Source organism: Apteryx rowi, unplaced genomic scaffold (genome assembly GCF_003343035.1).
Source record: "Apteryx rowi isolate R43461 unplaced genomic scaffold, aptRow1 scaffold_312, whole genome shotgun sequence".
Classification (NCBI taxonomy): Eukaryota; Metazoa; Chordata; class Aves; order Apterygiformes; family Apterygidae; genus Apteryx; species Apteryx rowi.
In genome coordinates, this window is record NW_020449553.1 from 583,392 (window position 1) to 604,648 (window position 21,257).

Below are 21,257 nucleotides of genomic sequence, written 5' to 3' on the forward strand. Positions count from 1 at the left end.
GGGAAGACTGATCAGCTCTGCATTCCCCCTGTGAAATAGGCTAGTTATATAGGAAGGGGTTACCTTTTACTCTTTAATGTGTAAGTCCCTAGTTACAGGCTCCGAACTAGGATGTTTGCCTCAGCACATGGTTGTTTACACAAGTGACTTATCTTACCTTGGTGAGATATTTGATACCCATAAAATAGCCTTCACATTCTGTCCTGCTGCCTTTTTTTTTAAATTTAGCTCTGTGCAAGGCCCACCCCTTTCCCTGAACCTTTGACAGCTTTAAAACGTAGCAGAATGGCAGCTTCCATAAGACGCTCTGAGCCTGTGCAATGTTTGTACTCTCCAGAGGCTCTGAAACACTCCAATATTTCTCTTCTCTCAATAGAGCTGGCAAAATCCATAATTGCTTCCATTCTGCTTGGCTAAAAAAAAGAAAACGCCAGGCACCCAGCCATGGGGATTGCTCTATGCAGAGCAGACATGGTGAAGAGGAGTCACCCATAGGAGGTGATGGCAGTGTCACAACTCAGGTTGTTGKTTTTTTTTTTTCCCTGTCTTTTTTTTTCTTCTTCTTACCCTTCATGTGTTTTGTTTTTTTCCCCTGGGTGGAGCACAGTCACCGAGGTGATGACTTACCTGCCACAGCTCAGCAGATAGCAATCTTGAACTGACAGTGTTAACACAATGCCCCAGCGGAGCTTTCCTGTCTCTAATTTCTATGATTATGTTGTTACTGGATCAGTGAAGAGAACCATGAAAAACACAATTACCAGGAAGCCCTGCTCCTTTCCACGTCGCTTTGTCTTGCTGCAGACTGGGCATGTGACTCACGGAGAAACAAGAAGACCTGCTGGATTCGTTCGTACCACCGAAAAGGGTGCTGCCCGCTGATCGGGCCCAAGCGTGGGAAAGCTGGACYGTTGGCTGAAAAAGCCAGCCACGTCACGTTTTGCAGCTGGCGTCCACACGGATCCTGATGAATCAAGTGATAGCAGCTACCTCGTCCCGCTACAATAGTGGTGGAGCAGGAGCGCAGACGAGGGACTGTGAAACCCCCTCTTCGGCGTACAAAAGTGAGGGGAATGGCTGTGGATGAGTTTGGGGCTGCGGGACGGCAATTTTTGTAGGCACTGCGTGGCTAAAGGGCAGGGGGGCAAAGACGTTTGACTGCGGGTGCGGGTCCTAGGCTCGCTCGGTGCAACCCTGCCTGTTCAGTCCAGGCTGGTCGCTGACCGGAGCGCTAACCCTCGGCGCAGGGATAACCCATGGCACGGAGAGGGATTGTGGGCCCCGCTGCTCGACTGGCATCGGCACGGAGTCATTCCTCCTTCAGAGGGCTCGAAGGGCAAGARAAGCATGCCTGCACTGTGGTTCAAATCCCTCCAGACTGGTTTCAATAGACAAGGAAGCGAGAGGCGCCAGTTTTCGCCCAACCTGCTTGTAGGACGCCGAAGTACTAAATCATTCATAAAACATGAAAGAATTGAGTATGATGCCCTCATTTAGGGGGAGCTTTCTCACCCCTCAGTTGAAGTATAAACCAAAGACTCCAACAATAAATGCCAATGGCGGATGAACTGCCAAGATTTTTATCAAGAATTGCTATAAAAAATATTAGCTCAATGTCAGCACCAATTCGCAGCAGCTTTGAGAGGTTAGCATGCTCCAAGATGACGGCGAAAATTTATTATTTGCTTATTAGTGGTGCTGGAATGAATATCCAGAGCAGGCGAGAACAGCTTTTGGCAAACAAATTGACAACAAGCTGTGCTTATGGGAAAGGCTCATAACTTCACCTGGAAGGGAACACTGAGCACAAATAAGGATAAAGTTTACCTTCAGAGAGTATGAAAGGAAGGGCTATAAGCCACAGTTTGGACTTCTTTTTTCTTCAGTAGGCGAACAGTCAGAAACATACCTGCTATTTTACATCATCTGATTCATTCTCAATGCAAAAAGATCCCAGCCACCTCAGAAAACTTTTTAAATAAAATATATTTTTTTCCTCCCTGTTTATCAGTTTATCAGGGAACAGTGAGAGCGTAAATTCCAGCAGATGAAGGGCAATCTCACATCATAGTTGGATCTTTGTGGTAATAAAACTTCAACCAGAAGTTTCTCTTTCTATAGGTCACTGGCACAAATCTCTGCAGCCTTCATGTGCTGAGGGGCTAAGAGCAGGCAAATGGTACCTTGTGCAGCACTGGCATGTTATTAATATAATTATTAGGCTGAATAGCCTAATAGATTCAATAGATTCAATAGATTTCAATAGATTGAAATATGGCAAAATACTAGCATTTGCTGGTGTAGCTATGAACAAGATCAGCAGGGAAATGTTACTTACTGCAGGATTAAGAGACTTCTTTATTACACACACTGGGAAAAATCCAGGACTGCAGCGAAGGGAAAGTCAGCTATCTCTGCCAGGGAGCTATTTAGCCCACCGTGTTTCAGCCATCATCAGAGATAAGTACAACATTAAGGGAACTAGTGTGGTGAAAAATAAAACAGACTTAGGGTTTCTCTTTTTTGCTTCTTTTGAAGTCACTAGCGTAACTTCTGTCATCTTCGGCAGGGTTCAGCCGGACGCCGTGTAGCACTGCCTTTGAACATTTTCCTAAGGATCAAGGCCTTGGGCGCGGAAACTTTTGCGCCTGTGGGTCGCTCTGTGCAGATGAGCCCTTCCAGCGTGCTCAGTGGGGCTCTTCGTCTGAGCCTCTGCAGGATCAAGCTTAAGCAAGGAGAGCTTAAGAGAAACACTCTGCTTGGTGTGCTTTCATCCTGGACCACATCAAAACGAAACATTTTTTACAGTTCTGGGAGAACAAATTTGCATTGAAAACCCACAGCTCTTACAAGCAGTGCATTAATTATTTTATTAATTTGCTCTTTTTACAGTATGGGAAATATCATTCATCTATTTACATTTTCCTGTCCACACACAAACTAGATATAGATAATCCTATGAAAACCCAAATCATTAAGCCATAAAAACACTCTCCTCTGTCTAAAGGCTTTCAAATTTGTGTCTTTTGTTTCAAATCAAAAAGACAGTTTTAAAAATCACTTTTGGGAATGCAGGTAGGCCAGTGATTTACATTCCAGTTACTTAAAATATGCATTTGACTATTTTCTTTAAAAAAAGAAACAATAAAATCACAAAAATACAGTTTAAATGAAAGTGATAGTGCACATCAAAACATTAAGGGAACATCAATAAATAAACTGAAATATATTACAAATAAATTATTTCTATTTACCTTTTCAAATATTAAAAATCTTTAATCCATTTCTTCATCTTTCTTTACAAAAAGATTATGAGAATTTTATGGAAACATCTGCAAAAAATATAATAAATACTTTTTTTTAACTTTTGAAGCAGGAGACAAAAACAACCTTTTCTAAAATTTCCCCCCAGAAAAAAAGCAACACTTTTGTAGCAAAGTAAAACAGAATATAGGCATTTTTAATTTACACTGGGCAGATTAGACTGAAAACAGATTGGTACAAATTATACCCAAACAAATGATAGAGCAAATGTTAGTGTTGGTAAATGAGTCAAGTGGTTAACTAGTGGCATTCTAGGGGCAGAAGTACAGTATTTTATTTTAAATTTACTGGTCCTGGGTGTACCTTTTAGATTTTGCTAAAAAGCTAAGCAGGCATCATAATACCCTCTCCAGAGCCAAATGAACTAACAGGCATTCGGCTAAGAATAGATTCATTTAAAATACATACGAAAAAATATTCTATGATATACAAATACAGTAATTCATAACGTACAAGACAAAATAGTCTTCCCTTTTCTGTGTTTTTTTTTTTTGGAACTTGCTAGATATAAATTTCTGTAGCCACTTGTCAACCACAATCTTAACTCATCTTTCATAAAAGGTTCACAAAATGAAATAATCTGAAAGAGCCGTGAATGCGGACTCTCACCTGGATACTGCTTTGTCTATTTTAGTACAAATGAGTTCCAAATAATTAATACTTAGCATGACAATATGCTCAAAAGTGGCAGTTGGCACTATTATATACTGCAGACAGTGTGATCTTTCATTGCTGCTAAAAGTTAAATGAAATTTTTTAAAACTAGCAAACACACTGGTATTCAAATGCTTAGAGGGTCAAACCTTTCAAAGCTCCTGTAACACAAAGCACTCGAGGGTTACACTGGATTTCTGATTACTCTAGCTAAAAGTCTTTTATATATTAAATTATTAGCCCTTATCTTGTAAACCACAGCAGTAAATATTTGTGCCCTGTTTATAAAGACATAGCTCAGATATCAATGGCTTTGAGAGGTAGCAAATTCTCTAGTGGTTTTAGTATGCTCTCATGGAAATATTTGGTGCCAGAACCTATTACCTCTCCTATTTTTTTGAATAAAATTAAATTAGCACCTGGCTATGATGTTGTAGTAAAAGAAGCTGTCTGTCTGGTGTGATCCTGATGAACAGTTTTAGCAGGAGTGTAACTTTTCGGTGACAACTTCAAATGCTTTATAAATGCGAGCTACAGCACTGTGCCAGCCATGCCGGGGGATGTTTCACAGTTGGCCCTTTCACACCGTTTTAACAGCTAAGGGCATTTAAAGCCAGCCCTGGGCTGGCGTCACGCACGCTGTGCCCCTCCGCCAGGCGGGTTCGTCCCCGCGCCTGTTCCCCTGCGGAGACGGCGGCAGTTTCCTCTCCTGCGCGCCCCTGGCTCTACCGAGGGCGGCGGAGGAGCGCGAGCCTGCCAACGCTGGGGCAGCGCTCCTCCGCCACGGCTCCCGGCGCGGCCGCCCCGGCCAAACCAGCTCTCGGCAGCTCTGCTTCTGCCAGCCCACACCGGCTGGGCACGCGTGCATGCACACACACACACACACACACACACACACACACACATGCATGCACGCGCACACACAACTTGTTTTCGGCAACGTGCCAGCCGTAGCTTTCCTAATGTTGGCACACGAGCGTTTGGCCGGCATCGCCCCCCCGGGAGAAGCTCAAGCACAAGCTCCTGCCTCGGCCGGGGTGGCTGGGGGCACAGACCCCCCCCAGGGGATGACCTCTCACAAGCCTTTCCAGCCCCGTCGGCTGTGATTTACTGCCAGGATTAACGAGCTACTTGGGATGCATATTTTTGATGGCTGCAAAGCAATGGCAGAAGCCAGGGTAGGAAGGCTTGTCGTGAAAAAAAGCTAAGTTCGTGCTGATCCCGTAACTTGTGAAAAATACTTTTTTGTTCTTGTTCGGATGGGTATTTTGTATTACCAGGAGGAGACTGAAATAGAAACTTACCCCTAGATATGGCCCATTTGGTGATAAGTGGTCTGAACTGTAGCATACAACCGGCTGTGTATAGGGCAAAGCAGGCCTTGCCTGAAAAAGCATCACAGGTCCCATTTACAGAATTTTGGTTACAGGTGTTTGTGTGTGGCGGTGTGCACGTGTGAAATTGGATAGTCCCACCAAGATTAAGACATCAACAAAACCAAGCTTTTTTTCTTTTTTCTTTTTTTTTAACCAATATAATCCATACAATACAATACAAGAGGAATTGACAATACAGTACAATTTTAAAAATTCTTAATACTTGGACAAGAAAATCCTTCTTTTACATTATCTTCAACTGTCATTGCTTCTTATCTCCTTCCTTTTTGCTCTTTTATTGCCTTTCAAAATAGATTATTTCCCTGGAAGATCGAATTTACAATCTTCTGCTGATTGAAATGTTTAAGTAGTGATTGATGAAATAAAAATGAGGCAGTTTGTGCAGCTGTGAGTGTGCAGGTATCTTTCCACAGGATCTTTTCTATCCCTTGCCATCTCACCTGCGGGATATACTTCCTCTTTTTCACCACAAGACCTGTGTTTCTACCCTCCCCCCCAACTCCCACCCCAAACCCTCCCTTTGTGACTCCTTAAATTCAGGTGAGAAGGTGTGATTCAGAGGTGTAGAATAAAGTGCGCCATCTGCTTTAAAAAAAACAGTAATAAAAAGAAGGGAATCCAAGTCATAGCTCCTTTCATCTTTTATGAGGAAGACGGCAGAGTCCAAAAGGATCACCCTGCATGACTGAAATTTCCAAAATCCCCTACGGTTTGATATTGCTGTACACTAGGTAACAGACTAGCTTTAGATCAACTAAAGACCATGAATAAGTTAAATGGAGCATCTACTGTACAGGTGTGTTTGTGTGTGTGTGTGTGTATGTGTGTGTGTGCGTGTGCGCGCGTGTGGGTGTATGGAAGTCGGAGAGCCGTGTTTATTTGTTTCAAACAAAAAGGATCGTACTCTTACATGAGGCAAAGTGGCAGCATCAGTACATGTGACAAAGCATCATGATGACATGGGCAAACCTTTAGGAAGCAAGGGTTAGTAGAGGACATCTCTTGGAGGGTCGACAACTACACCACAGAAGTGGAATTTACGGGGTCATCAGGACCGTGTACAGGGAGTGGGAAGGGGGGGGAGAGAGGGAGAGGGAGCGCGAGAGAGGGAGGAAGTACAAATACTTAATGGTGACCTTGAGCAGGAACCTAGAGGGGCAGATTATACATGAGACTTGTCTTGCCAGTGAGAGTCCTCCTGGGTGGATCCCTTCATAGCCTGGTCTGGGCTTCGGGGATGTATATCTCAATGCTTTCGGCGCTCTCGGTAGCCGAGTTCTGCCGGACGGATGCAGCTCGTTTGGCAGCCATCAGCCGTTTCCGGGCTTCTTGACGCTGTGAGCTTTCCAGAGAGCGTTCTCGTATGAGTGGCACCTGACCTTTCGATGGCTTCTTTGGCACTGGAGGAGGGACCCTTCTCTCCTGATCAAAGCAGAAGGTTAATGACATTATACAGCTTCTCAGGGAAAGGTGGGAAAAACTAGGATATGTCAGTAGTTAGAACACACATTTTACCTACGGTTTGTTACTTCTTATCTGCCTTTTTGTCTTCAGGGAACTGGCATTCAAGGGTTCATAAAAATAGCGTAAGGTTAAAGGAAGGGGTAGTATCGATAGCCGCGCTAGTTCTCCGCGGGGACGGTGCGTATGAAACGCCTGGCGCTGACAGGGCCAAAGCTCCCACAGCTAACCACTTAGTGCGGTTCCCTTTGGGGAATCCGGACGTCTCCTCCTGGTGCCAGCGACTAGAAAGGAGAGCATCTTAGACACAGCCTGGTACCACTCCTGCGCTTGCAGGCGTCTACGGAACAAATCTCGCTCTTGCCATAGCCAACCTAAAAAACCCTGGCTCCTAGACGCCCCTTAAGCCTCGTGACCATGCTCAGCTTACTGCAGCAGTCACCTGCCGTGACAGAACTGAAATACACACATTGCCTTGTCCCTGAAAAACAATACATACATAACACTAGATGGTCTTACGACACTGAGATATCATGGATTTCATATTCCCAAATGCAGATGTGAACTAGCTGCCTGGAGTTGCTGCGTCAGGAGAAAAAAATACATATATTTATGTATTTTTGTAGTGGCTGACTTGGTAACTGCTCAAAGGTTGCACGCTTTGGGATCTCACTGTGTAAGCTCATAAACTCTAGCCTTGTGGCAAATAGGCTTGGCAAACTACAATCAGCTATAAWTTGAGAACCCGTTAGGAAAAAATTTAAAAACCATTCAGAGAACATGCATTAATCATCACTTTGGCAGCTCCAGATACACGATCAACAAGGATATATCCTGGTGTATGCATATTAAAAAAAAAAAAAAAAAACAGAGAAGGATCTCTCCCGAAAAGAAAAGTGTATTCAGGTCTGAATTTCAGGCAGCCACAAAGACTTTGTCAAGTTAATTAGATTGTCTTTTAAGTTACATCCCCTTCCAACTGTGAACATGGTTTCTGAGCGAAGGGATTTTATCACACTACAAAGGTCCCATTCTACCCTCTCGTTTGCTTTCACGCTGGTCACAACAGCTTCCATTGCTCAAAATATAAAGGTGCTTAGTTACACTTATTCATACTTTGCTTTTTCTCTCCATCCAAGGAATAATCTATGCTGTTTAAAGAGGGACCCAATGGGAAAGGCCAAAGGCAACTGCAAATATCAATTCCACAGAAAGTTTTTCTTCCTTTTTTTTGCTTTTAAGAAAGGAGATGATCCGTTCCATTTAAAATCATAGACAAATGTTCATTGAATGAGGAACAAAGTCAATGTAATTTTTTAAAATGAATAATCTTTACCTTCCTACTGTAGGTCATATATGACCCTTTCTTCAGTACTACTTAACTTCCTTTAATGCATTATAGTCTTCTTTTTGTTGGAAACTCTTTGAAAAGTTTTTCAGAAGCAAACAAAAGGCACTTTTTTTTAGGAAAGCTCTCATTTCTTGGTGCTAGAATTAAAAACACTTGGCCTGCCCGTTTTACTTTATAAGGTAATGAAAGATCATATACCAGCATTTCTGTGCATGCATGTTTGAAGTTTTTAACTTCCTTTTCTGACAGATACTGAAAAAAAAAGAAGAGAAGAAAATGACTTGCCTTCAGTATCTTGTGCTAGGAAAACACATTCCCATTCACTCCCCTATCAAACACTAGGTGTGCACAAGTGGTGTGAACATGGCATTCCTAATTCGGGAATGAGCACTTAGTCTTGATCGGAGGAGAAAGAGTGCTACCAGCATTGCCTTTGCAAACTTCCTGCTGCAAGATTAACGGGGTTTGATATTATTATTGTTATTTGTCCAAAGGAAAACACCACTTTGGTCATCAGCAACAAGCTGAATCCCAGCTGACCAGAAGTTTGGGCAGCCCAGACTCCTGTCTGAGCTGCAGTGTCTGTAAATCATATTCCACCACCTTYTGGTGTCCCTACCCATTTGCTATATTCATTGGTATCAGACGCGTCACAGGGAGACTAACGGAAACTCAGCCACCAAATTAAATGCTTATAGGAGTGCGGCAAGGCATTTGACCTTTGGTTCCTCTAGGAGCAGGTCTGTCTTCTAAGTATTTTCTGAAACATTTGTGTACTTTGGCTCACGCAGGTGCTGTTTGTCTTGATGTGGATAGTGAGGAGAAAATAAGGCAATGGTGCCAAATGAGAATGAAAAGTGAAATGTGGCTCACACTTGGAGATGTGGTAGTTTCTAATGGTGACGGGAGAAGGCTACATTTAAAAAAAAAGACCAAAGCTCCATATGATTTTTCTGCTACCTTGGGTAAACAACGCTACCAGCAAATAAACCTGTTTATGAAATCATCCATTAAAAAAAAACAAATAAACAAAAACCAACCAAACAAACAGAAAGAGATGTAGAAATTGTCTCATGTAACATTTTGGAAGGCATATTTTTGATATTGCTCTGTTGATAATCTGGTTACCAAAGTCAGCGATGATTCCAGTACTTCCCTATTTTTTTCAGTAACACAACCTAGAACTCTTGCTATATGCAATAATATGAACCGTAAATGTGATTTATTTAATTTTAAGAATCAATATATAAGGCAGTTCCTTCCAACGATTGATCATCTAATATGATTAAATGTAAAGCTTAACAAAGAACCACATTCCCAGTATCCGATTCACAAAGACAGATTTGGTTTAAAAATATGCCTGAAACATATTACAGATAATATCCCAGATGATTATTATGTAAACATTGTTATTACAATGAAATTAATTTGATATGAGCTTCATTTCACATTTTTAACGTCAGCGCTGTAACACAGAGGCCTATTTAATTTGTCCAGTATTTGTGCAGGGTTTTAAATGAAGCATACAAAATCTACAATGTTCTACCTTCTTGTCATGAGGATCCATCTGTTTCCAATTATTGGCCTTTAACTGATGAAGTTCATCAAATTTCATACTAATATTTTCTATGGACAACTGCAGCATATCCCAAAACCCTGCTAAATCCTGGGAGGTCGGCCGTGGATGTGCATTAGGATTCTGTACAACAGAAGGAAAAAAAACAACAGTTTGGCTTTAGTACCTCTTAATGTAAAGCATTTGTGCAAATGGTTAGGAATCTTGCTAGCAAAGCAGTTTCAGCAGATCCAAATGATCAGCGAGACACAGAGAGGAAATTCAGAGAAACAAAGGCGAGCACTACTTACTCGCTGGGTTTTTGCAAGGAGCCTGGCTCTGTTTCGAGCAGCTGTGCCCCCGCAAGCCCCAGCTCCCCGATGGCAGCAGCCACCCGTGGAGGACCTCGGGGAAAGGGCGTTTGCAGGTCCCCTGTAACAGGATCTGCCTAAGCCTGTTCCCCGGCACAGCCAGGGGTTTCACGGGTGAGATCCTGACCACGCTGAAATGAATTGCTGGCCTCCCCCTCGCTTTAATGAGGCAGGATTCCCTGCTATATTTATGCTTGTAGAAAGACTGGAACCTGTGCAAATGTACATTTGCTGCAAGCAGTGACATACTGATGCATGAATGCTTTTTTCCACACTCTGAAACTCTAAGGGCTAATACAGCACTTCAAGTAAAAATGTCTGTTACACACCTCAGGCCAATTTCTTTATGTTTATTGGCAAGAATAATCTTTGCAGAGTGAAAAGCTCTGACGAGAACACGCAGAAACACAGTAATCCCACTTTTACAGGCACGTTTTGAGGAAGAGTGGCATGCTGAGTACAGTGCCTGAGCCCCATCCTGACAGAGGTACCACAGCCAGGGTGCCTTCGTCCCTACTCTGTGTATCATCTCAGCTGCGCTATGTTGGACGTGCCACGCAGGTGTTTTGCATGCGTGCGGCTCATCTTCTGCAGGCTTGCCCTGCATGTGCAGGCTGAGGGCACCGGGAGCTGAATGCGATGACACTAGGACATGTGTGGGGTAGTGCTGCTCTGTGCGCACAAACTCAGGCCAGCTCATCACCCTCCCAGCACCGGCTCAGAAGAGTACCAAGGCCATTAGTGTCTTTAACACAACATGGGCCAGTGGCTGGTGACTGGAGAGGTCCTGTTCAGTCTTGTGTTCCTCCACTGCAGTCAAGCTCTGAAAACTTTATGTATGCAATGGACATACACAAAATGCTCTTCTGGCAAAGTTTGTATGAGAGAAAGCTTTCTGCAGGATGTGTATTTTTAAGCTGGTTTCCGATTGAAGCTTTTCAAATAAAATGAGATGTTGCATACATTTATTCAGAGCCTGCTTTTTTTGTAAATGCTGAGCATCCACAACGCCAGTCTAAGTCAGCAAGGTTTCATGGGTGCTTTGGCCTCATAGGACTACACTGATATATTGTTATTAATAAAGAATAAATAAATTATTATGAAACCCCTGCAAGTTGTTTTATATGGCTCAGTTTTACATTGTGTTTAAGTAAGTTTCTCCCCTCACTAGAAACAATAAAACTCAAAAGAGCTGGTTCTTTGCTTTAAGAAATTTCTCTCTGTGCTTTCCACAGCAACACTGAGAGTTGATTTTGATAGGATGATTATACCACCAGAGCAGCAACTATAGAAAACAGTAAAGTATGTATTTTTAAATTCATAAGGAGAACAGAGAGTATACCTGACATCCCTAGATCTCTAGTACCTGAGGCTAGCAGGTTGCCCAGTTATAGGCTTTTATTTACAAAACATATGCAACCAGAATGCTTTTTCAGTTTTTATATTAAGAACTGGAAGGGCTTATTCACAGATCTGATTTCTGCTGCATCTGCCCATTCAGGCAGATTTCAGTTTAGGGCTTGATTTTCAGAAATGCATTAACTGGAGTGGAAGACAGTCATCCCACCGGGGCAGGACTGAGACTCCAGCTTCTAAGAATGAGGCCTCCGACTCATTAAAGTGTTGGGCTTTCGCAGTTACAGTTATGTCCTAGCCCTTACCCAGATTCCACTCAACGGAGTGGAGAGATTATTAAAGTTTTCACTGAGAACTGGATCAGATGCTGAAAGCTGATGTCATGCAAATGTCCCATTGCATCAGCTTGGTATAACTGAAAAAGTCTTTTTCTAAGACTGAAATTCTAAATTGGTGCAAGCGTAGCAGTAATCCAATGCCAGCCTCCTTGGTCTTGTTAAGAAGCCAAGTTAGCAGCACTGTGGTGAGTTGCACAGGGTTTGCCCTTCCTTCCCGAGTCTGTGATGATGGAGCATAATGCTCTCTGCTTTTGGGGCTTCGTGGAATGTTTGCCAAAACTGAGAATTGAGTGTATTGTATTTACTTTGCAAGGTTGGGTTGTTAATTAAAAACTTAGCTTGAAAGTTTTTGTACATGCTGGCATTTTAGATAACACTTTTTATTCTATTACTGTTAATCTATTACTACTAACAGTATAATAATAACAAATAATAATAATAATAATCACATATATCAACTACATACARTAATAATGATCATAACACATTGGCTTTTTGCCCCTTTGCCCTTTTACAACTCTGGAAAATTACTTTTGTCTCTTGCACTGTTGTGGTTTTGGAACATGAGGCACCAAAATTAAGTGTTTGATTTCCTGGTATTTCCGTCTCACTGTGTATAGGCATCATTGGGATTACATGGGAAAGCCCCACTCATGAGACTTCTAGTCCCCCCTGGAAGACCCCAAGAAGGCACCCGAACATCTCTGTGCCCATGTGAACTGAACTCAGAGGCCAAGGGCCAAATCCTTGCTCCTCTGAAGTCAGTAGCAGAACTTTAGTCATATTTCACCCAAAGTTTTTCTCCTTTCCTTATTTTAAGGATCTCATGCTATTTGGACACTCATGCTAACTCCATCAAGTTTGACAGAGTTACTCCCAAATTCATATCAAGATTTTTACCAGACAAAGTTGCAGACCCTGTTAGTCAGAAAAGCTTTGTCTCGTTTAGGTATGGTTATTCATGGGGCAGTTCCTTAGTTAGTAAAAGGTACACAACCATATCTATCAGAAACGTTACCTACCAGGTTTTCTTCACAAAGTTCTCTGAACTGGTAAAATTTCTGGGCCATTAGAAGCTGGGCACTGCCCACTGCAGTTCGAATTTTCCCTAGGACTGAAAGAAAAAGAAACATAAGTCACGATGCTTTCTTTGCTACAGGCAACTAAAAGCCTATAAACTGAGGGGAGAAAGTTGTACAGTAGTCAGCCCCGGCTTTCTGAAGGAATAGTATCTCTGAGTCATGAACTGGAGAGCAGCTGATAAATCTGAGGCCAGATCTGCACTAGGGAAAGGTATGCTGCAAGTGCTCTCAGGGCAGCTGGCACTGGCAAAAACAGTATTGTGTTGTTACAGCTTCCTCTCATTCCCCCAGCGAAACAAGCCCCAACTAGCAAAGAACACTTTTGTGACAGTACAAACGGGATTAATCAAAGGCTTTTGCAACCCGCAGAGAAAGCTCACAAGAAATTACAACCCTAATCAACACAGTGACACAGGCTAAAACTTTGAAACCCAGCTTCCTGCGCAATAACACACAGCTTCCAAAACCTGTGACATTGCATACACCATTTGGAAAATGCTGCCTCTGCCAGCGTTGCTGCCTTTTCACTTAGAGATGCGGCGCCTTATTCTAGGGTTTAGCTGTGTATTGCTTGATTTGAGCCCCGGAGAGGGGCTGGTGATTTTAATGCTCATGGATGAATCTCACTCTGACCCTCGGGGTTTTTGCCATCAGCACAATCTGAAGCAGCTTCTGCCTTTGAATGTAGATGCCTGTGTGTACTTCAGACAGCGAAAACACCCTGGCCTCTCTCCTGTCTACCTGCAGGGAGGTATCAACTGGTCCTGCTCCGGCTCCTGCACTTTCTGGTGATTCCTCTGTACACAGAGCTGGTTATTACTGTCTCTTTGGACTGAGCACTATGAAGAACTGCAGCGAACCAGAAGATTTAGCCCATAGTATATATRTTTCCATGAAAAACATGAACATCAACCACTGTGTTACAGTTTTCACTCTAATTTCCATTAATAGATATTTGCATTACTCGTTGTCCCAGGCCTCATATAAACACAGCAGCTCTTCCTCCCTGACGAATTTACAATCTGGATATGTGAGAGAGGTGACAGAAGGACAAGGAAGACAGAGATAGAGTGACTCACTCAAGGTGAGCCAATGAATTGCTGGCAGAACCTAGAAGAAAGGCTAGTTTGAAGATGCTTGTGTCCTTGGACCCTCCATTGAACCAGGTTGCTTCTTGTATAAAACCTAACACGAGGTTGGCAGAGCTCCACCGGGAAAACACTGCTAAGTATTTTGACTTACAAAACAAAAAAAGGCTAAAGATGACCTTGATACAGCCCTTCCCACAATGTTTTTAGGGTCTCACAGTCCTGTGACTGAGCACAGCCCATATTTGCAGTTTGCTACCAGAACGCTATCATGCAAGGTTTGGTAAAAGAAAGGCCTTTCCAAGGTATTCGCTTGCATATTCACACCCTAAGTAAGTAAACTGGCACAATCATTACAAACTGAAAACCAGATACACAGAAGCATGCAATCTATGTTTCACTCTTTAAAAGCAAATATGGCTATTAAGGCTGGTGGAGGAAAAGTGGGATGTGGAGTTTGTTTATACCTTAGACATAAAAAGGAAAAAAAAAAAAGGAGGGGAAGAGAGAGTCTTTTCAAATTCTTTCAGGAACTATAGGAAAGAGCTCTGTGAACACACACAGAGCCCTGACTTTCATTTTGTTCCCAGAACTCAGCTCAGCACTGCCAGGAAATAGCCATGAACTGGAAGATTCACTGAGCAGAATATTTTCAGCATATTGCGCAGGGAGTTTTGCACACAACTCTCATTATTGTTAGCAAGGCTTGCGTGTCTAATCCTATGTGCACAGTGCTGAAAATGGACCCCTTGGTGTGTCTAGTCATTTATGCAACCCAATATGCAAACCGCTCAACTGAAAGGACTCTTCAATAGTAGGAGGAGCCACTCCGCGAGCTTTCATGTGGTTCCCATTGTTGTGAAAACTCTTCCCACTGCGTATATTTGGGAACAGCTGCCTCATCTGGAGCGAGGCCATTCTGACGCTTCCCAAGACTTGCGAAAGGGAGAAAAACGGTCTCTCAACTTCTCAGGGTAAAAAAAAAAAGAAAAGAAAAAGAAAGAAACAGGCAGACTCTTCCTGGAAACCTGCTCTGACCAAGTGGAAATCACATCCCGAGCATGAGCAAATTTAAGTACACCTTGTTGGCGACAGGTGGGAATGCGCCCCTTTATTTGAGGGAAGAAAAGCTTAATATTCAGAGATCTCAGCAGAGGGAAAAGGAAGTCCTTGTCCTTGGCTGCCTAGTGACTGGCTATTTGCCTAAACCCCCTCATCCCAGCTGACTGTGGGATGCATGCTGATGCTGTTCCCTATTGTTGCCGCTTCTGCTGTAGCCACGGCTGTATCTAGTCAAGTGTCACTGATTTCTTGCCCCTCAAAAGCAAGCAGTCTGTTAATGTGCAACCAGTCAACAACCAACTCCGTCACGGAAGTTAGGGGGGAAAAAAAAAAAGACAAAGCATGTGAAAGACTGAAAGGAATCTCTCCAGAAGGCACAAAGCCTTATCAATAGCCCAAGTTCTGCTTCCAAATGCACGTTGCTTTCAGTGTTTCAAGGCAGACTGCCCACTTTTACTCAGTCAAATCCTCTAGTGCCACAGAAAAAGGCCCAGGCGTAGTAAAATAATAAAAAGTAAAAATAGATGGATATACGTGTCTCTTAGGAGAAAATCTTGAGAGGTTTGAAGCCAAATATTGAGAAAATAAATGGAATTGAAAAGATAATTTGAAGTGCAGCAGAAAAGAATTGAAGAAACCTTGAACAGCAAGGGAGATGAGTACAGGACAAAAAAATATAAACATTCAAATTGATGCTTTCAGCTAATAGGATACAAACAAAATGTATAAAGCCAAACAACAACAAAAAATATCAACCCATCAAGATGCAGTCATAGAGGATTTAAACACCTATATAAAGTTATTCATGTCTGCTTTCTATTCTGCACAGGGTTATATAGCACACTCAGCACTGTCAGATCTGAAAGCCTTCCAGTAATGCATTAAGCAATGTTATTAACATCCATCATATGCTTTGCTGTCACCCCTTCCCCAGGGGGAGAAGTGTGTGCAGTGCGGTGTTTTGTTTTTACAGTTTGAGTTTTTCCCTTTCTTTTCTTTTCGCCCCCCCCCTTTTTTTTGCTTTGACCTCTCTTTCATATGAATCCAGTTCTCTCCTATGACCACTTTTAATTAATAGACAGTTACGCCTGTTCTGGAAGAACTACTTTGTTATAGATATTTTGATACAACTCAGCTATTCTGGAATGCCTCCTCACTATGATTATTCTGGACTAGGGGGTCACAGAACATTATTCTGGGATAGACATGCTAGTGAATTCCCCTGTGTCCCTAAACTGTTTTCCTCTTTAAATATTTTTAAATATAAACTTGGACTATGTGCTGTTCAAGTGACAAGTTCTTGCTCCTCTTAGTTCTAAATATTGCACAGGACTTACTTGGGGATTCTCTAGCTRTATGCATCCACACCCCCCACATATGTTTCATGGGAAGAGAAATGGAAAAAAAAAAAGAAGAATTTCAAACACAAGCAAAGAATTAGTGACACTGTCATCTGCTGTATGTTGGAAGGCGACTCTGTATGTAACAAGGATAACAAAATATATGAAAACAAGCAAAACTGATGTGAAAAGTGGTCACATACAGGGAGTTTTGAGAACATAGGAGTTCTGAGGAAAAAAAACATTATTTTATCTTAAAACACCAACAGATCTCTCTGCATTTCAACTCTGACAGGCCCCAGGGTCTAACAAACCACAAAGAAAACACTTCAGGGCTGTGACTATCAAATGCCCTTAAATGTGAAGACACCTGGTTGGCAGGCAGGGACCGAGCTAGGGAACAGAAGATGGGGAACTTGTTCATTGCACCAGGAACAAGTGGCAGGAACAATAGCAGAAATTACAGGGCCACCGCCTGACATTTGTGTTGCAGATGTTAGCTGTGCACTGTGCATGTGAAGCAATCCTGCCATAGAGCTGTCACAATCCATTTCCAAGCCAGGATGGACCAGCATTTTAGCCTATTCATGTTGACGGGAGCTACATTTAAATAATGCCAAGCATGACAAAAGCCAGGAAATTCAAAGTTAAAGCTACTGCTCAGGTCTTAAGCTCAGCTATTAAGGAGAAAACAGCCAATTGGGCAAGCTATGGAGCAGGCAGATTTCTACAGTCCTTGCTTTGAGTCATATTTGCTTATAAGAGTGATGTCATTGAAATTAATAGGGCTGTCTACATGAGTAAATGCTATTCATTGGGAGTAAATTGGTTTCCATGTGTTCTCTGACTTACTCTGCTTTTATTAGCACAGTTCACTTTTTTCCCCTAACTATATTCTTCTGGACAATTTGCTTGTGGATTTTTCTTTTTTCTTTGCTAGCCTTTGAATATTGGCAAGGAGTCCATCCCAGAGTTGGCTTTCCGTGGAGAACCAGGACGGAGATGTCCCTTTTTCTCCCTTCTGGGGAGAAAAGAAAATTGGTGCAAGAAAAAGACTAGYTGGGTGTAAGGCCAAAGGCATGGAGCCAGGGGGATTCCAGCAGACCTTGGACAAGCGTCAGGCGGGTGACGGTCCCCTGTCAGGCTGTGTTGGCACGCAGAGAGGCGAGGAGCCTTGCACCTCGCAGAAGGGCAGGGGCTACGACASCCCCACTCTCACCTTGGTGAAGTCCTGAAGAAGCTCAGCAAATGATTTTATTTGCTCATGCCCAAGACTGAATGCATAGATCTCTTTTTCTTTAGCCACACACAACTATTACAAAAAGAATATTTTCCCTAATTTTCTTTTCTTCTTTCTAGCCTTCACTCTTTAAGTTTTCCTTCAAAAAAATCAAAACAGAACAGCTGGAAGTAGGCAAGCATTGCATGATTCAATAGAATTGGCTGAATTTGCAGAGACTGTAGTCTGTAGTCTTAACTAGCTAGGTTATTGCAGATCTGAGGTCAACCTTTGTTCGCAGACTAGCCCAAAGGATGCAATCTCATTATAATGACGCGTCTTGTCAGAGCCTTGGTTTTCCATTTGATTTTTTACCTTATTGGCTTGACTTGTCTCACCACTAAACCCACATTACACTTTACTTGTGGTGAATCAGGCCCACTGTTTGCTTTTGATGGTTATCTCAACACCGAAGTCACGTTACGGCACTGCATGGAAGAGAAATGTTTCTTAAGGTGAACAGAATGAAGCCTTCCAGTTCTTTCAGAAAGGTTAACGCCACCCGTGAGTTAAAAATAACAACAAAAATCCAAGAGAAGCCAGACCAAGGCCGTGGCAATGTTTATGCTTCTGTGCCCACCGCTGCTGTAAGAAAAGAGGTCACGTGCTGTTTGCTAGCAGCACCGTGCGGGCAGGCAGACCTGTTGCTGCAAATTCTTCATAAAACTAGTTACTTAAGGGGCCTGAGCCAAAATTCACCATAGTCAGCGATGAGGCTCTGATATATGAAATTTGGCATGGGAGGGGTAGGAGGAGAGAGCAGAGGGGAAAGAGCAAAACAAGAAAAGGTAAACATTTGATTTCACTTGAGGCCTGATCCAAAGCTTCAACCACTTCTTACAACACTTTTAGCCTTAGACCCTTAACATCCTTCTTTCATCAGAGCGCTAGAGTTTGCAGCCAATGTCACCACAACAGTCAAATACATGGAAATCATATCAAGTATCCTGGCTTAAAGTGTGAATGGTATTMATCTGCCTGTTACACACACTATGGTTTTATCAGAAAACGATTTTGGATAAAACCCGAATATACGATACAATAAATAATTCATGACGGAAGGAGAGCCATATTTCTCTCTATATTGGCATTTCATCGTGCAGCCACTGAACCACAGCTTGTTTTTATACACAGCAGCAGACTACRTTCCCAGCTCGAAACATTCAGCCCCATCTGGTAGATTCATTCCCGGTTAGATAATACCAAACGTATCTCTGTAACATACCAGCTACTGTCAAATAGCAGCGAGCCGTCTCCCCAAGACAGCTGTTTCGCACAAGGGCCGCATTGTCTGCAGGAAGCTTGTATCATTTTACTTGGAGCGCCGGGGAACAAGCCCGCCGTCAGCTGCCACGGCATCGAGAGAACCTTGCTCGCCACAGATTTTCATTATTTTGTTATCCGGCCAAACACAGCGTGGACGTCAGGTTGAAACAAAGGATGCGTTCCCTGCTCTGCTTATATTTCACGAGTGGCAACCGAACCACACAAACCTCTTTGCTCCTTTTCTCCTTCTCTTCAAAGTTTACAGGGGTATGAAAAAGACATAATTCGCCTCTGGGTTTGTAAGAGGCAAGTTTTGGTTTTCGGCCCCGGCTGCAGGCCRTTCCTTGGCACCAGGTCGAGCTGGGCAGCGCTGTCCCGCAGTGGAAAGCCGCACGCGGCTGCCACGGGAAGCAGCTGGCATGTGCCACAGCACCCGCTGATGTCACACCGAAATCAACGCCGCACCGGTGACCATGCAGCATGGGCCACCCCTTTCCTCTTCCCGCTCCCACCAGGCACAAGAAGTGCCAGTCAGTAGCATGAAGAGGAGGACACGTGCCATGAGCTGCGTAAGGAGGCATTGGTAAYAGCCAACTTAACTACTCCTTTATCTCCCCCACAATTGACTTTTCCCACTGATTGCTAAAAAAAAGACCCCTTTAAACTATCATATAGCAAGGACACCAAGCACCGTGAGAAGATTCTGTCCACACATAGATACACCCCTTCTCTATGCATCAGCCTTGTAAAATTCACTTCATGTTCTTTTCCTAAGGTGAGTAACTACTTYGATGGACAAATACAATATCCATAGGGTTTTCCATTAGTATTTGTCATTACGGCAAAGAGAAGGCAAATAGGTTTTGTGGCTTGGACTTTACACATTTGATATTTTCTATTTTGTATGTGCTAACACACCTTTTCCAATATAAAGTCTCTTAGTTTATGGGGTTTATTACTTGCATCCTGACAAAAGTACCTTTGTATTCTGGTACATGCCCAAAGAAAAGAGATTTTGATTAATTAATTAATTAATGATGTACATTAAAAATGAGATTCAAATATGTTAAAATTTGGGGAATCTGGATCTGCTTTGAAGGTTAATCCTTCAGTATTTTTCTCCCAGAAGAAATAGGTAGTCATGTTTATGGTTAAGGTTATCTCATACCTTCCATTAGAAGTCAATTTTCAGCTGCCTACAATACTGTCCAGCTATTTCAATCAAACTTTCCTATGGTTATTTCTTACACTGGGTTGAATGGAAAGTTTCAGCAGAAACAGTTTAGCCATTTCTAAGAATTAAAAAATATATATATTTTTGTCAGTGTTAATTCCTTTCTATTCATAAATCAAAACCTTCACATCTTAAAAGAGTTCAGCACTTTGATTTTTGAGAAGAATAATTAGAAATTTGGTAAAAGCAATCCTGGAGCTGAAGTAGCAGTTCTGCTACTGCTTTGGTAGGAGGTAAGGAAAGTAAGTGGTTGGAAAAGTGTTTATTTGCTATATCCAGCAAGATACACTTAGGTGTGCCTGAATTATAAAATATTGAGATCTCTGTATGCATATGCTCATTAGCATTTTCTAGAGGCTTGGTGCTAGAGCCTGAAAAAGCTTCCTTGTCAAGGAGCACACTCCTAAACTCACAGGTTTTCCTATGTCCAAAAGTTGACAGCTAATGTAGTACCACTCCTTTGGACAGAGAGAACAAGTGCTGGACTGGGAGCTACGTGTACAGCTTTTCTTCACTAGCTAGTGTGAATAAATAATATGTGAGCTACCCAACCCTTCTTACAGGGTTTACTAGACAGGAAAGTGTTATTCCCACTACTTTACAGGTGAGGTAATACTTCTGGCAGAGGTGACAACAGAGTATAGATGAATATATATGTACGACAGAATACAGAGAGCTTGTTTTACAAGCAGGATCAAAGAGGAATGACAACTGCAAGGGAGATGAGGGAAGACTGGAGAGGGGAAGAAAGAGAGAATTAATTTGGAAGCAAAACTGAAAGCTGTTTCAGTTGGGAGAAGTATCTGAAGAATCTGATGCCCATAACCGTCCCCAAAAGACAGCTAAAATGTGATTTTAATGAAAATCACTAAAATCTGTTAAATTATATTCTAAGGTTATGAGAATTAATTTCAAACAGAAGAGTTAAGAAACATTACAAGATCTCTAAGCTCGATCTCCTAGTTCAATTGTTCATTGAACTATGCCATTGTACACTGAGCTGATTCCCAGAAAGCGAATACCACTTGACTTTCAGAAGTGTTGAGCACTCGCATTTCCCATCAAATTTAATAAGGAGTATTATAAACATACATGCAGT

General features: G+C 42.4%; 1 protein-coding gene across 1 annotated transcript in view; it reads right to left on the minus strand.

Moving 5' to 3' along the window:
- Positions 1–5,496: 5,496 nt before the first annotated feature.
- The window catches only part of DLGAP1 (DLG associated protein 1), a 143,398-nt gene continuing 127,637 nt past the window's right edge, over positions 5,497–21,257 (minus strand). Inside the window, exons 8-11 of the mRNA XM_026070566.1 lie at positions 12,830–12,921; positions 9,734–9,886; positions 6,232–6,797; positions 5,497–6,185 (exon numbers count right to left, since the gene is read on the minus strand). Of these exons, the coding sequence (XP_025926351.1) occupies positions 6,588–6,797; positions 9,734–9,886; positions 12,830–12,921 (455 nt within the window). The 3' untranslated portion in view covers positions 5,497–6,185; positions 6,232–6,587. The remainder of the gene's footprint in view (positions 6,186–6,231; positions 6,798–9,733; positions 9,887–12,829; positions 12,922–21,257) is intronic.